We start from the raw sequence: 17,419 nt of genomic DNA on the forward strand, positions 1-17,419 counted from the left end.
TGGCTACTAGGTACGACATATATATATATATGTATATATATATATATATATATATATATATATATATATATATATATATATATATATATATATATATATATGTATATATATATATATATATATATATATGTATATATGTATATATATATATGTATATATATATATATATATATATATATATATATATATATATATATATATATATATATATATATATATATATATATATATATATATATATATATATATAACCTGCCTTGTAATGCCATTGGTCAGTTTGTAGACCTGGTGTTTGTGTCCAAGGAGAGCCCTGCAACCCCCTACAACTGTATTCTCGTAAGGAACTTGATACGTGGTTGACGTGTCGTTCTAATCTATCAGCCAATATATTAGAACGCAACACCCATTCCTTACCGTCAAGTTAAATCTCTGTGTTCTTTGCAGTATAACAGCGCTTGCCCAGAACCGCGACTGCGACTATATTGTTGAAAAGCCTTCGAGTGACAAAAGGTCTTTGAATCACCTGAACGAAACAGACTGGTATCAGGTAACCTCTGGTGACAAAGTGAGATCGAGATCACCTGTGATTGACTCGGTGACCTAGAGTGAACTAAGGGAAGTGCCGCCGCCTATGTACTTTGTGTGACCTTATACACAATCTATAACAAACACCACACATTTAGTTATTGTGTGATATAACTATTGTGCATAATTATTGTCTGTCCCATTGACAATGCCATTGTTGATTTATTGTGTATGATTATTGCCAGAGTATCCTGTCTGGAACTCCTGTGACCATTTGCACACCGGCACTTTAGGCATGCCGTGTTAGTGATTGACTGTTAATTGTGTTAAGTTAGGTTTTGTCCACCAGTGGATCGGAATCGATTAGTTAGACGTCAAGAGTCTCGCTAATGCGATAATAGCCTTGCTGACTCTAAAATCAAAAGAATCATCTCTAAATACTGCCAGTACTCTTACTTAAGCCTTCACGAGTTACCTATTAGTCATTAAACTATAAATGTGATGAGAACCCTAGGACTCCCTTAAATTGCTTCAATTGCATCGAGGAGATTCCCACGACCAAGGTGGATCAAGACCAGGTGAAGCTAGTCTGAGAGGAGACCATCAAGGACTCTTACTCAACCGTGCTCCCAGGCCCTGTACGCTTGCTCTTGTATTTGCTGGATTCCGACAGCTTTGTGAAGCTTCTGCCATATGCATATTGGTGACGTTGCACACAATTGCAGTCAGAATTAAAAGTGAAAATCCCCATATCTGGCACCCAACGTGATTGGCTTAGTTGGAGCTCAGGAGCTTGGTTGTAGAGTAAAGTTTCGTAGTTTGATTTTCCCTGAAAATTTTTAAGTTGATGAGCAGTATTCAGAGGACGTTTAGCGCCTTGTTACGTACACACACCACAAGCATGTCCAAGTGTGGAGAGTTCAAGCAGTGGTATCTGCATATTTACTTGGCCTTGACGGCTCGTAGACCTGACGACTACGGAACCTTACTGAGCAAGAGTGTAAAAAGAGAGTGGAGCAACACCTGCGGGTCTGGCAACACATGATGTTTCAAGCAAATATGCAGAGTGGCCCTGAATTGGGGTGCACATCACACTGGATAAGGCTATCGATGGTGAGACAACTTGGTGGTAGAGACCCCTGTGGGGTGAAGTCACTAGAATCACGCACGCTGCGAGAGAAAACAGTCGCGCGGGAATCAAGCCCTTTAAATACTTTGTTGGGGGATTCTATGGGGAAGATTCCCACCCGAGAAGGTCCTTGTGGACGACGCCATCTGAAGGAGTAGGTGTTACAGGCTCGCACTTATTCACCTTAGAGGAATACTGCGACCAGTTAGGAGGTTGGGATTCGAAGGGAATAAAGCAGCAGAGCAAGTTATCAAACTCTGGACTGATCAGCAGAACAGAGAAATCAAACTCTGGACTAATCAGCAGAACAGAGAGTAGTAAACGCATAGCTCTCATGCAGTCGCAAGCGAGGTAGGATGATCAGACGAGTGGTCGTTCAACAAGGCTGAACGTTGAACGAGGTGAGACTATCAAATACCCAACTTTGATGATAAGGGCGACTCAATAGATGCATGCAAAAAGTGCTTCAAAAGTCACGCTGCTGATTGCAGGTGGGCACTCGCTCCTAGTGCGTTGTTAAAGGGTAGGGCATTAACCATCTACCACAGTCAGAGTCTGCACCAGCCTGGAGATTACGAGGCATTGACAACAGCGCAGCTGAACGATTTTGGCATCACTGCAGACCGTATGCTAGAGAATTTCCGTGGGGCTCAACTTCAAAAAAGGGGAGACATATGTGCTCATGTTACAGCGGTTAGGGTCGATTCTAAATTGTTACTGTGAACTCACGGAGACCGCTCCTGGGAGCAGGGAGTTCTATCAACTGATGATTCGCAAACAGTTCTTGGAAGCATGTGAATCGTCTCTCTGTATCAAGTTCAAAGAGCAGGAAGTTGTGTCAAATCTGTCTATGGCCAAGCGAGCTGATCTATGGGCTAGGGCCATGAGACAGGTGAAAAAGAGGTGAAGCCGCATGAGAAGCATCACGCTACAAGTACTGGCAAGGGAGCTAAGCCTAAGACTGGTGTGCCGGTGGGGCAGGGAAACACCTCCAATAGACACGGGCACAAGTGTTACAACTGTGGTACACCAGGTCATCGGGCAGCTGATTGCAAGGCAAAATCAGTCAGGTTACATAGTAGCAGGTAACCTGCACAAGTGTAAGAAACATCCGAACATTGGAAAGGATCCACTAGCTTGGACCCCTTGAGGTGATTTTTTTCTACCACAAATGTGGCCACACATTTACAATGCTAACCAGCATAAATACATTTTCTTCTGTCCTCCATGGACAGGGTTAGAGTTTTGTTAAACATATAATTCAGTGATTTATTGAACAATCAACCACAGATGATTGTAGTGCTTTTAAAATGCTAAGCTGACCTACAAACACAAATATACATATTTACATTGATTGTGATACTAAACACTTAACCAGTTGATAATCAGCTGTCTGATGATCAAGTCGATCAGATTACCCAACTGGTAGCAGAGTACAAGGTGGTATTCTCTGATGTCACTATATTAGCAAAGGTAAAGGGCTACCGCATACCTTTGCTAGAGCAGCAAGCGGTACGCACAAATCCATATCCTGTTCCTCATCATCTTGTGCCACAGGTGAGAGAAGAACTGGGATCTATGATTAATGCTGGAGTAATAGAGAAGTCGATCTCACCATACTCAAGCACGATGGTCTTAGTCAAGAAGCCTGGGGGAGGTGTGTGCATCTGCCTTGACTTCCAGAAGTTGAACGCCATCAGAGAGTTTGATGCTGAACCAATGTTCAGTCAATATGAGATCTTCTTGAGATTACCTTCCAGTTGCTACTTCTCCAAGCTTGATCTGAAAAAAAAAAGACTGGCAGATTCAACTAGATGAAGACAGTAAGCGTTGCACTGCCTTCATGACAAGCGAAGATCTCTTTCAGTTCACAGTCCTCCCGTTTGGACTGGTGAATGCCCCTGCTGTGTTCAACAGAACTACATCATCCTGTAACTACACTGCAGTGACTCAATTCCTTGGTTCTGAAATTTCTCTTCTTTACAAGTCATTTTCTCATCTTGGCTATCTCTTAAATTTGATCAGATGAGCCTACTTTCAAGCTGAAAGAACTTTCTTTCATCCTAAGCCTACTTCCTTTGCTTTGCCTTCCCTTCATATTCGAACTAAAAACTTTGATACACCAGGGTCCAGAACAGACCAAAATGTCATCATTTTTCTTTCATTTGGGTCCTGTAGCATTATGTTCTATGTCCTTGGCTCGAAACCAAAGAACCCAGATTCAATTCCTGGTTAGCCCAAACAGTTGGCCACATTTCGTTTCACTTGATGCCTCTGTTCACCTAGCAGTAAAATAGGTACACAGGAATTAAGCAATTATTGTGAAGTTGGCCTAGGGGTGTCTCATTAAGTCTAAATACAGTTTCCTGTCCATGACAATGGGAATTAGAAATTTCATGGGGGGTTCATGTAATTTCAGTAACGTTATTGACATTGTGTGTTGTTAAATTTCTTTGATATAGATAAAAATGACTGGTATTTTTATATGTTGAACTAATTCAGTATTTGTTCAACCCCTATCAATACAGCTGTACTTTCAAGTAAATGAAATATTAAAAGTCTGAAGTTCAAATATCGTATTTATTTTATATAAAAAATAAAACTGATGACAAAATTATTAACACACTGTACTATACATGTTAAGTCATCAGACATACTCTCCTATTATAGAACTGTACAAAATAATAAATAAGGTTTGATACATTTTATGCATTTATTGTTCAAGTATATTTTTGAGGGCCAAGATTGTATTTACTTTCATCATACTGCAAGCTACTGAAGTTAATTAAAACCATCTACTCAACTAACTAGGGCCAATCTTAAAAATTAAATATACATGAAATTTCTGTATATTAATGTTAATTTCCTCAATGATGATCTATAGCACTCTATTGCAATCATTAACTATGCTTAATAAGCTGCCTAATTTTTAATTTACACCGAGTTGTTTTCATAATCAGATTTGTATGATAATTTTTTGAATAGCAAAAGGAAAATTTGACTTTGTAAAACACAAACAGGTCCTACACCTAGAGAACAAACTTTCTCAGTAATAATGTGTTTATTAACTTTTCATTTATAAAGGAATATTAGCATGCTTCTTCCATGGATTCTGAAGTTTCTTCGATGCTAACTTATCCAGATCTTGACAGATACGGCGTCTTGTGGTATGTGGCTCAATTATGTCATCAACAAAACCTGTAATAATGTTTGCAAGATTCAGTATTTATTAAATGTTTGTATTAATGCTTAAGCATTCCAATAAGTGTTAACATGTTATCATGCAGCAATAAATTATCACTATTACTTTGATGCAAATTGCAGATACAAAGCAATGCCAAGTAAACATTTCCTTGGCCAACTGCCTTACCTCGGACAGCAGCAGGGAATGGATTACCAAACTTCTCCATGTATTCTTTTTCAATCCGTGCAACATCACTGTTCCCTCGATACAGTATAGATACTGCGCCTTTGGCTCCCATTACTGCAACCTGAATTACAATAAACTATTAAGAAACTTTCTACAACTTCAAAGTGGTTGAAGGTAAAGACCTAATACATGTGTAAGTGTATTATTAAACCAAATATTTGGATGGAACCTGCACCTTTATCAAAATGGTGTTAACAATGTTCTGGTCGTTTAACACCACCTTGATAAAGGATGGAGGTTTCATTCCAATCAATTAATTATTAGGATAAATATTCATACAAAATATTAGTTGTAATTATATGCTGTACTATCTTACTTTTCATAAGTTTAATGCGAGATGCTTAAGAATTTTGTAAGAATTAAGACTTAAAAATATGTCTTTAAGGACATTTTCCTGCATTTTTTACCACTCTGTTAAAGGACAAACTAGAATCTAGTATGACTTTCTCTGCCTGAAAGACATTAAATGTAACAAGTATGCCCACTAGCCTTTCAATAACAGTGTGGGCAAACTTTTAGTGCTTGCCAAGCAAAATGAATGTTCATGGAGTTTAGACGATAACTCTTGGAGTGTGGAAGGCAGAAATCCACCTCTCACACTTATGAATAGCACCAATGAGAAATAAGAACACTAGTTAATCAAATTTCCATCTCTGGCAATCACACACAGTTTGAAGGTAAATTCAGAAGTCATCACATAAAGGGACCCACTGTGAAATGTATATGGGGATCCAGCTTTTGGTATCATTAAATAATGAGCCAGTGGAAACATTCATCTTTTCTGAACCTGTTATCCATTGGCCAGATGAGTTTGGGGTCATCCTGGATATTCCCTCCTAGTAATACAGCTCTCCAAACATGACATACTCTGGGTGTCCTAAGGCCAAAGGGGCCATCCAAAGTGCTACAGCTATCTATTTACAACACTTTCCTCAACAGTCAACCAGAAGGGCAGGGCACCAAATGGAATCCAGTTCTCTATGTAGCAGTATTGAATGCCACACTGACCAGACACATACCACTTGGGGTCAGCCCATTTCATCATCCTAGTCCCAATCACCCATTCCCACTTCTCTCTCATCTCACAGAGAAAACATCTTCAGCTGGTGACAAGAAAAGCACCTGGGAAGTGCACCACTGCTCTAGAGAACTTGGGGCTCAATGTCTAATAGTACTCACTGTCTCTGCTTCATCCTTTTTACATCTGCATAAATGCTAAGAGCTCCAACCTCATTCATATCATCTTACTGTATCCTTTCACAAATAAGACCTTTCCTCAGCTATTCTAAGCTCAGGGCAAGCTTGAGTAGCTTACTTTTTTTGTATGCATGTGGGTGGTATTTGGGCAAGGCAGCTACATTCCAGACCTAATGCAACACAGCCACCACACCAATCAGCACCTCACCTTGTGGGTGAAGTGTGTACGGACTCTGATCACTTCATGATCTTTAAGGATGACAGACAAACTACATTCTCATCGGCTTAATGAGAATGAAACTTATGAATTGAGGAACTCATCATCCAGTGATACACTAAACAATCCAACCCAGCCTAGAGCACATAAAAAACACCATCATCAAAAAACTCGCACACCTCAACAAAGTCCCTCTACACCAGAGTAGCAAAGGTTTGCCTTCTGCAATATGGAATCTTCAGGCCACCAAATTAGACAGGTTAAATATCCTGAATGGAATCCACAGGGAAACAGCAGTTCGGTTATATAGACTACGTCTGTTACAGATGCAACTGGGAAATTGGTGATCCCAGAGTTTGGGAATGTATCTTCTGCCAAACAATAACAGAAAAGCCACTACTTTACTATCTCCTGAAATGTGAAGCAATCAATGACCTTAGAAGAGCTTTAAGAGTTCCTGAATCTTGCAGTAACCACCGTAAAGAAATCAACACTGCCACTCTTCTGGTCAAAAAAGGTGTCCAGCAGCTGGACACCCTCATAAATATTTTCAAGCAGTGTCCTCCCTTACAATAGCAGCCACACAGTAAGGACTGACGATTTAAATGCGACCGCATCACACACTATACATTCACTATAAAAAAAAAAAAAAATTACCACTTACAGGGTATTCATGCCCGTGCCACCTCTTGGGTGGCTTAATCCTCATCAATCAATCAATCAATCAATCTTACATTCTCATTTTGTGCCATGTTGGAATGTCAAGTGGAGCAGTCCAACTGTCTTACCAATGTACCACTCTCAGTAAAGTTTACCACACACGTTAAATCAATTGTGAGTAATTATTATTGATTTATAATAAATATATACACACGTAATTAGGTAAATGAATTTCATATACATTGTGTGTAATTCAATTACTTGTGCATAATTGAATTACAAATAATTGTGTGTACTGTATTCATTCATGTTCTCTGTTAACCCAAAGGCCTAGTAAGGTCACTCTCCATCTTAAATTCATGATGGCATGTAGAATCCTTATACAAATCCTTTATGGACATAACTGCCACATATCATTTTGAATATACATTACAAGAATCACCAATGGAAGTTAGTTGATGTCATGCCATGTATGTGTGCTGCCTGCCAAATATATTGTTTAATTACAGGCAAAACTGAGCAGTGATATCTGTTGCAATCCACTTTCGCAATTTATTTGTTTGGACATACACCTACTGATTTCCTATTACCGACACCAGGTGATCCCATGAGCATCGTGCTGCAGATAGAGCAGCCTTTGCACTGTAAAGGTCTCAGGTCACTGCATAATGTCATACATTATGCAGTGACATTACCTTTTTGTCTTTATATGGCATTGTAGCTCTTGAATAGAAAGAGATATGGGACATCAACTCTCTCTATTTACATATTGTCATACAGTATTGCTTCATTTTGTCCAAAGAGAAAGTGTTTTCAGTGTATCAAGTAAATTGTCACAGCCACTCAAATATAAATGAGATGTGCCAAACCTGCACATCAAATGCAATTCTTCTACATTCAGTACTACAATTGCAAGACTGTAGTATGTTGCAGATGATGCCAAGCTAATGAGAATAGGAAAAATTAGAGTACTGTACACTATACTGTACTGCAAGAAGATCTTAGCAACACATCTGCTAAGTAAGAATTCAACTCCAACAAGTGCATGACAATAACGATGGGAAATGAAAAACAGGAGACCAGTGGGAATCTGTCATAATGGAAAAGAAGCTACAGAAAAAGCAGACTTGGGAGTGGATATAAGGTCAGCACTTTCACCAGAAGCTGACAGACTACAATTGCTGCAGTGTAAGTTGGTAAACACTAGACCAGTAGGAATCTCAACCAAAACTTATTTAAAGCAATTTACATAGCCTATGTTTTACCATTACCAGAATAAACATCTCTAACATGAAATCTGCATCTCATGAAACCCTCTGATTATATAATTATATAACAAATTGCTCTGATTCAAATAAAAAAAGGTACATTGTTGATACTCTATACCATATAATAAAATGCATCATGACTAAGTAAAACTTAAATAGATGAAAAATCCAGTGACACTCGGTTTCAAATTTATATCTTACCTCAGCTGTTGGCCAAGCATAGTTCATGTCGCCTCGTAAATGCTTGGATGACATAACATCGTACGCTCCTCCATATGCCTGATAGTAAAAATACTTTTACTCAAGACAAAAACAGAAGGAGAATCAAAAGTACAAATCATTAAATGACTAAACATAAAGTAAAGACTTAATATTAACAACTAGAGTAAATAAAATGTGGTGTATGCATATGATGTTTATATGGTATTGTGTGATAAACGATTAATGTAGTTGTACTGAACATTTTATATAGTTTGTGTGGGAGAAAATTGTTAAAAGTAGAAATGGACAATCTATGAAGCATGTGTTATTAGAATAGATACAATAAGGAATGAAAATGTCATGGACAGATGAAAAGTTCAAACGTATGTAAAATGCAAGATTGAATGGCGTATCAAGAAAATGTACACACTTCAAATGAATAGATAATAATAAAAATGGACAAGAAACTGTATTCATTTGAATTAGAGGAGTGAAGATTGGTGGACAGGGTGAGGGAGTATGTGAGGTGGGAATCATGTGTGAACAATGTATAGGATATGATGGTAAGGGACAATGCTAGGTTAAAGAGGTTTGCAAAGATGGCATGAATGTTTATGTTTGACTTGTAAGTACTGCATATAACAATTTACAAGGGACATTGGACACCTGATGTTAATTAGTGGTTAAGTGCTGCTGTGGGTGATTGCTGGACTGTGTCTGTACTCATTTGTTGTGATGCCATAGTGTGTGAATGAGTTGACAAATTAACAAACAAGAAGACAAGAGTAGACTTTATGTAATGTAATAAGAAACAATAATATAAACATACTGTATCAATGACAGCTTGTAATTACACTTAGGCAATTACAGGCTTAAAGCAGGGCTTGCATTTTCTAATTAAAACTCATGCATTCTATTAATTTCAATATATTGACCAATAAACCTGTAACCTTCAGAAACTATTAATATTATTCCCTTTCAAGTAAATAAGACGAGACAAAATGAAAGTGCCTGCCATTAGAAAATTAAGAAAAATAAAATAGTTAAGTAATCTCAGCTTATGCTAAACAAGACAAATGGATATTACTAACTCTACCTGAACATCCCATTACTTATACCCGTTAAATTATCACATCAGTGATAGTTATTTCTTTAATTGATCTACTTCCTTTGTGGTCTCTCGCCATCATCTGGCACACCTTGGTGGCATAAACTGTAACATTTAAATAACAACTTCATGTCAGCAGCACTAGCTATTTCTTAAGTACACACTGCCTATTGTTCTCAATATCAACTACATGACTAGCTATCTTCACCCCATCACATGCATACGAATGACACTCCATGCAACCACAGCACTCTGATGTACTCTACCAAGTTTACACCATCTTACATTCTTTATGAATGTTTATATTATTTTATGTCTTTCAATATTATAATACTGCTAAAAATATTAATTTCCAATGCTCTCATTTTGGCCCATTTGTTTTAGATATTACAAGAATGGCAATACTCACTTTTCTAGTAATAATTGTAATTTTTGGAACAGTTGCTTCAGCAAATGCGAATAAAAGCTTAGCCCCATGACGAATGATGCCACCATATTCTTGGGCCGTCCCTGGCAAGAAGCCTGGCACATCCACAAATGTCACAAGAGGAATGTTAAAGGCATCACAGAATCGCACAAATCTTGCTCCTTTCACAGATGAATTGATATCTAAACACCCTGTAGAAAAAAACAAAACAATAACAAGCCTTGATTGAATAAACACAATAAAGAGTGACTTGAAAAACAAAACTGTTTAATTTAAATCTGAAATTTGTCATTTTGCATAATGGGTTATTTCATCGGTGATAGGCATGTCAACCTATCACCGGTGAAATATATATTTCATATATGAAATATATATTTTGTATATGTGCTTCAGCCTACAGTTTAGACTTATTGTCTTGTGTATGACCCTCTGTCCTGTGTGACAGTGAATACCAGCATTATCCTCACTTTAATAAAACTTAATTGAAATCCTCAGATTAGGCAAAATTGTAATTAATTTTGTCAATAAAGATGTTAATTAATAATAATAAATCATAGAACATAATATTGTGTGCATATTGTGATCTATAATAAAACACACAAGCTGGATTCAAGATACTGCTCTACCATAAAATGTCTGTACAAGAGTCTGGCTACTGTTTTACCAAATAATGCCATAAGCTCAACCATAAAATGTTTGGAACACTTTTAGGATACAGCTCTACCAAAATATGTCTGGTCAGGGTTTAAGTTATTATTTATATAATATGTTTGGGCAAAATCTGGAATGAAAACATTAGGCAAAATACCATAAAACATCTGAGCAGTACTGAAAATACAATTCTTTCATAAAATCTTTTGAGATGTAAGTTATCAAAAAGGGAACAAGTAAAAGCTGTAATTGTATAGCAAAACCAAATTTTGCAGCAACTGACTTTCTTAACATTTGCTTCAACGTAATGTTATGGCTTCAAACAGATCGTATAATTATGAAGTAGTTCAATATTACTAACCTGCAGCAGCTTTGGGTTGGTTGCCAACAATGCCAACCGTACGCCCATTCATACGAGCAAATCCAATAACTATATTTTTGGCATAGTTCGGCATAATTTCAAAAAAGTCTCCCTCATCTACAGTGCTCTGGATCACATCTAACATGTTGTATGCAGACATGGACTCTAGTGGGACAACAGTATCCAGGCCTGGCACATCACGGTCCCTGTAAAAATATTCATTTAACAGGTAAAAACTAACAGAAGCAAAACAACAACACTTTAAATACCAATTAGAAAATAAATATTTCAATTAAACACATTTGGAATATTTTTATGTGTAGTTGCAGCACCGTACTATTTAAAGTTTAATCACTAACCATGGATCATCACATTGTCTGATGGGAGATGGATCTTGGTTACTCTGAGGTAAATAACCCATGAAAGTTCTTAGGTTAAGAAGAGCATGAATGTCATTATGGAAGGCTTTATGAGCGACCCCAGACAATGTGGTGTGTGTGCGAGCTCCACCAAGTTCCTCCTGGGTCACATCTTCATTGGTGACGGCCTTTACTACATCGGGACCAGTAATGAAGAGGTAAGAGGTGTCCTCGACCATGAATGTGAAATCTGTCAGAGCGGGTGAATACACTGCGCCCCCTGCACATGGACCCATAATCAGAGATATCTGTTGGATTGTGAATTTAATATTGGTCATAATTGCTAAATTAGCAGAGACTGCTTCCCATACTGAACACAAAAACACAAAAGTTATTTCTGTATATCACAAAATGCCTGACATGTTCCACAGCATATTTACTTTAGTAATTTTGACAAATTTATATACAGTTCTATATATGTAAATAAAAAGCAAGAAATATACCTGAGGGATGACGCCTGAAGCCATAACATTACGTTGGAAGATATCAGCATACCCAGCCAGTGACTCGACCCCTTCCTGAATCCTAGCTCCTCCAGAGTCATTCAAACCAATAACAGGAGCCCCCACAAGCATTGCTTGGTCCATGATCTAACCAAACATAGGAAAGGTTTACTGTACTTTAACTACAAGATTTGAGTTAAAACATTTTTGTATCATGGGGGACATTTTAGGTGAACAGCTAATTTTAATTTATCCAAGTGAAGAACTATGAATGGGGAAAGAAAAAACTAAAAAAGAATAGGGTAAAGAATAATGGTACAATACTTTATTACTCAGGAGTGATGTGTTGTTTTTCTGTCCCAGTGGTAGGACTTAAGCCAATCCTACCATTTATTTTTTATTTTATTTATTTATATATATACAAGAAGGTACATTGAGATTGTGAAGATACATAGCATAGTAATTACAATCTTGTAAAGCCACTAGTACGCGCAGCGTTTCGGGCAGAAATGCACCATTACCATAATTAGTCAGTAATTGATATATGGTTTACTTTGTGGCTTCCAACAGTTGGGGATAGGAAGGCTGTTAAGATTATCCTTGTCCAACCCTAGGCCAACTACTAATGACCTTGCCCAGGATGCAACCCACAGCAGTTAACTAACTCTTGGGTACGTCTTTACTGCTAAATGAACAGAGGTTTCAGGTGAAAGGAAATGTGCCCAACAGGAAATGCTATTAGCAAGATGTGCAACTCAAATTATTTCTACTAAAGGATTTTAGTAGTATGAATTCTAGTGAAACAATACAAATTACAGTTTCTTACCTTGCAGATCTTCTTTGCGTGAATGGATGAAAGTGACCCACCAAAGACAGTGAAATCTTGACTGAATATGTACGTGAGCCGACCATGAATGAGACCATGACCTGTCACGACTGAGTCTCCTGGATACTGAAATATAATTGGTATTTCTAACAAACCATTAAAGTCTTATATTCTACGATCATGTATGCAATTTTAATTTTGGCACTTTATAGGGAACCTTAATAAACAATTTACTTTCATGCAACTTAACCGTTTTCACAATTAAAGAAAAACCTATTACTATATTTCCTTATATAGGCACAAAAATTTCTGAATTAGCCTAAACATGCAGATAAACATAAGGCTCAAGACAGGTAGTGAATCATGAATTCTAATACAGTATATCTGTTGGCAGAAATTCTTACAAATAGTAATGAGATAAAAATACACAGTATTGCATATTTTTTAAATATTCTGAAAATCATAAGACATCAAGAAAACAAAACATTGACCAATTAGTATTTACAGTGATCTGACATTAGTGCTGATCTATCGTTAACTCAATGAAAATAATGCTGTTATGGCATCAGGGTAATGTAAATACAGTACTAGTATAGATCCAATGTTGACAATATAACACTGATCAAACGTTAGGTCAAAAGTAGTATTGTTGGTCTAGTATCAAAGTACTGAATCTAAATGTAACAAAATTTCTGTTCCAACAGTTTCAGATTTTGAGAATCCACTGTACAGCATAAGAAATCCAAAATGGGTTCTCGGAGGCAGGATGTATTTAGTCAAAATATAGAAATGTGCGGGAGAGTCTAAATCATTTTGTGCTACAGGTAGGGGTGCTATGTATAGTAGTTTGAATGTGTTGATAGGCATCATTAATATATTATAAACCTAAAACTATTTAACAAAGATCTAAATTACCAATTTATCTATTTAGTTTTCTCCTATGCTGTTCATGGCTATTATTTAATTATATTATATAATTACTGTATACTTCTACGGCTATGTCACACACTCTAATTTTACAATTTCAATTATAACATGGATAACAGCTTTATTTCAAAAGCAAATAAGCTAATTAAGAATACAATAATTAATATGCTAATTTTACTACCTTATATGATATTATGAAGACATTTCATACTAATTGGTACTGACCTTTTGATTTTCCATGTTAAAGTCAGTGCAAGTGTGCTCAGAAAACATGTCAAATTCTACAAAGCTGTCCTGGTCACACAGGAGCTTCACTCGTTCTCGAGCTGTTAACTTGCCCTGATGAATAATTAAATTTCATTAATATTTCTGAAAGAGCATTACCACATACAACATAATTTATCTCCAAATACAAACTACTGTACTGTACCAGTACCAGAAGTCTATTTCAAAGAAGTCTCAAAGTAGCAATGAAGAGCATGGAAAAGTTGGTGTAACTGAAACAGCCAATTATCTGTATAAGGAGCAGTTTTAAGAAGAAAGATGGGATGAGTGAGAAAACAGGGCTGAAACAAACACATGAGATTGAGCAAAATCACATCTCGCAAAACTCTTCAACTTCGGCAGAACAGGTAACGTCATCCAAGCTGAAAGAAACAAATTCTCTTCTAATGGTTCCAGTCAAAACAAAATGCATCCATGAACAAGAAATGGAGCAGCAAACAGGAAGATTGTGGGTCCCTGTGGATGCACATAGATCCACCTGAGGCATAATAAAAGTTTTGCATATTCCAAGAATGGAGGTCTTGTCCACATCCAATTCTGCCCTATCCCAATGGGAGGGCACTTGAATATCTGTAAGAATCTCTGACACTCCACAAATGCAAACTGATCATAGAACTAAAGCCTTAGAAGCCAGATGAGCTAATGCTAATAGGAAGAGACTATTTAAACCCTCCCCTTCTCTGACTAAGGCACTGCACTAATGGAGCACTGTCTGAGTGAAGATGGGCAGCCGAGCCCTGCAGAGGAGGACTGTGTTCTATGTTGGAACCCTCCAACATAGAAGAACCCAAACAACACCCAGAAGACAAATGATTCAGCAAAATTTAAGAACTTAGTGAGAAGGTATTTCTTAAGGACCAGCTGGAGATGGGAAGCATGCTAAGCTAGGCCATCTTCAATAGGAAATGGAAGGTGGCCTGGTGTCCCAAATGAGCCCTACCCACATCAGGTGCTGCATTGGGAGGACCCAAATCTTTTGCTAGCAGGCTAGCAAAACCAATGAATGGGACTCCAACTGTGCCAGTCATCAAGGAAGTCATAGTCACTCATTCCCAGGAACATTCAAAGAACCACTTTGGTATGTCTGGAGCCAAATAAAATTTGAAGGGGAGTGGCAGAAAATAGTAACTGGTATAGCCGACCCTGAACCTTAGATTGTTTAGATTGGATTGTTTCGTGCTGATAAGCACCCTCACGAGGTGGGAAAATGAGCCACTAATGGCCCGCTTTCAGACATCACCTGGCAAACCATGGATAATGGTCAGCTGGAATGTTGGATGTCACAGGCATGTGAAAGGCGAGTGTTGCCTGTGACTCATCCTCCACTTTAGTAGTCTCAAACACAGGAAAGATGAGAGACAAACCACAAGGAATATGTCACTCTGATCACCCCTGTCTAATGTATCTCATATATGAGCATACAATTAGCAGGTGAGGATCAAAGGTTAACCTATTAGATTAGCAGGTGTTGACCAAAGGCAGACAAGGGGACCACACCCAGAAGACCTTGCAAATAAACACAGTAGATCTCAAAACCACTTATGACAGGCTTCAGACACCACCTACAATATGAGGCTTTACGAAAAACCTGCCAACATCTCCACATTATGCAACCCGTTCTCGCAAATTTAATAAGTCAATATTGACTTATTAAATATGTGCATAGGTGACATACTTAACATAATAGATACCCTTAAAAAGATTCATAGAAAACACCGACCTTACCTAACCTTGTTAGTATCTTAAGATAAGCATCTTATTGCTTCGTAATTACAATTATTACCTAACCTATAATAGGTATAGGTTAAGTAATAATTGAAATTACGAAGCAATAAGATGCTTATCTTAAGATACTAACAAGGTTAGGTAAGGTCGGTGTTTTCTATGAATCTTTTTAGGGGTATCTATTATGTTTAGTATATCACCTATGCGCGTAGTTAATAAGTCAATATTGACTTTACGAATTTGCGAGAACGGGTTGCATTATGACACCAATGAGAATGGTCCACCAAAACATCCACTGAAGCCAAGCACTCAGGACAACTCAATGAAAAGCTTTGTTATTATTGTGGGAAAATCTGTGCATGTAAGCAAAACAGTAGACTCCAAGAAATTCCACGTGAAGAATGTTGAGTACACATCTAAACCGAGACTGAAAAAGAAAGTCTATATCATACTCTATAAAGCATATGGTTCACTTACATGAAAAATGTACACGAACATATTTTTAAAATCTAACCCAGCCCAACCCATTACAGTGTATATATATTAAGAATATTTGAAGCATACTGTATAGTTAGTACAGTATACTAAACCATTAGAAAATATACAATATAGTATAGTTAGGATTTATATATAAGCCAAGGTGTTAAATACATCACTAAAGATATTATTGTTTATCATAAATCCTAGTATGTGAACCTAGTACCATACTAAATACAAGTTATGGTCTTAACTGAAATCTCACTGTAGCAAAGGTATACACGAACCTAATATGCTAGATTCTTAGCTTAGCTCAGACATTCAAACGTAAAGTTCAAAACCTGGCACATAAGGGATTGACCTAAATGTTATACTGCTCACCAATGTCCTTTCATGCCAGTTTTAGGTGAAATGCATAGTTATGGCATTTTATATTATCTTATTTCTGAATGCTGCTGTGTCCCATGAGCTTGTATGCTAATAGTTCAGCTAAGGTTCAAAAGCCTAACCCAAAAATCATCTTATGTAGATTTGGCACTGCACTACATTCGTAAACCCATGTGGCACTATGCTGTTCAGATGCAAAATATGGAATGTAATATTGGATTTTGGCTTCAAAACAATGCAAAAGCATGATGACAAGCGAAATAACATTGTCTAGATAAGATTTGGATTATTCTGCCATGATCCAGATTTTTAATTCTACTGCCCTATCATGATTGCTGCATAATAAAAAAAAGGTAGCGTCTAGTCAGTGTACACCAACGTATCCATAATATAGGGAGTGTAATGAGAGTTGTGCAGAGTATGGCCACGAAGAGTGTTTATGGGTCATGTTGTACACCTTCCCCCAACACTCTTACCTTCTTGTGCTGAGCCTCAATCCTCCCCTGCCCTCCTCCAACCAGAGCCTCACGCCGCTTTTTCTTAATGTTATCCCGGACCTGCAGAGTTTGGGCAATAGAACATTGCCGAGTACCAATTGTGTTACTCCCTCTGAGGGCCAAAACTCCATGATTTCTGAGTATACCGGCTGATGCCCTGGTGAAGGAGAGCGCCATGTTTACGTCGTGACGTCACGAACCCCAGCAGCTGCTCCGTGTATCCCTCCGCTGCTTCATATAACACCCACCAATACAATAT

General features: G+C 37.5%; 1 protein-coding gene across 1 annotated transcript; it reads right to left on the reverse strand.

Annotated features, from left to right (window-relative positions):
- Window positions 1-4,220: 4,220 nt before the first annotated feature.
- On the reverse strand, window positions 4,221-17,373 carry LOC123772161 (propionyl-CoA carboxylase beta chain, mitochondrial). Its single transcript, XM_045765189.2, has 10 exons — window positions 17,140-17,373; window positions 14,015-14,128; window positions 12,863-12,988; window positions 12,037-12,183; window positions 11,534-11,841; window positions 11,175-11,380; window positions 10,145-10,353; window positions 8,628-8,705; window positions 5,025-5,145; window positions 4,221-4,852 (listed from the first exon to the last, which is right to left on the reverse strand). The coding sequence occupies exons 1-10, from the start codon at window positions 17,335-17,337 to the stop codon at window positions 4,731-4,733; spliced, it is 1,629 nt and encodes a 542-aa protein (XP_045621145.1). The 5' UTR covers window positions 17,338-17,373; the 3' UTR covers window positions 4,221-4,730.
- Window positions 17,374-17,419: the final 46 nt, after the last annotated feature.

This window comes from Procambarus clarkii, chromosome 69 (genome assembly GCF_040958095.1).
Source record: "Procambarus clarkii isolate CNS0578487 chromosome 69, FALCON_Pclarkii_2.0, whole genome shotgun sequence".
Classification (NCBI taxonomy): Eukaryota; Metazoa; Arthropoda; class Malacostraca; order Decapoda; family Cambaridae; genus Procambarus; species Procambarus clarkii.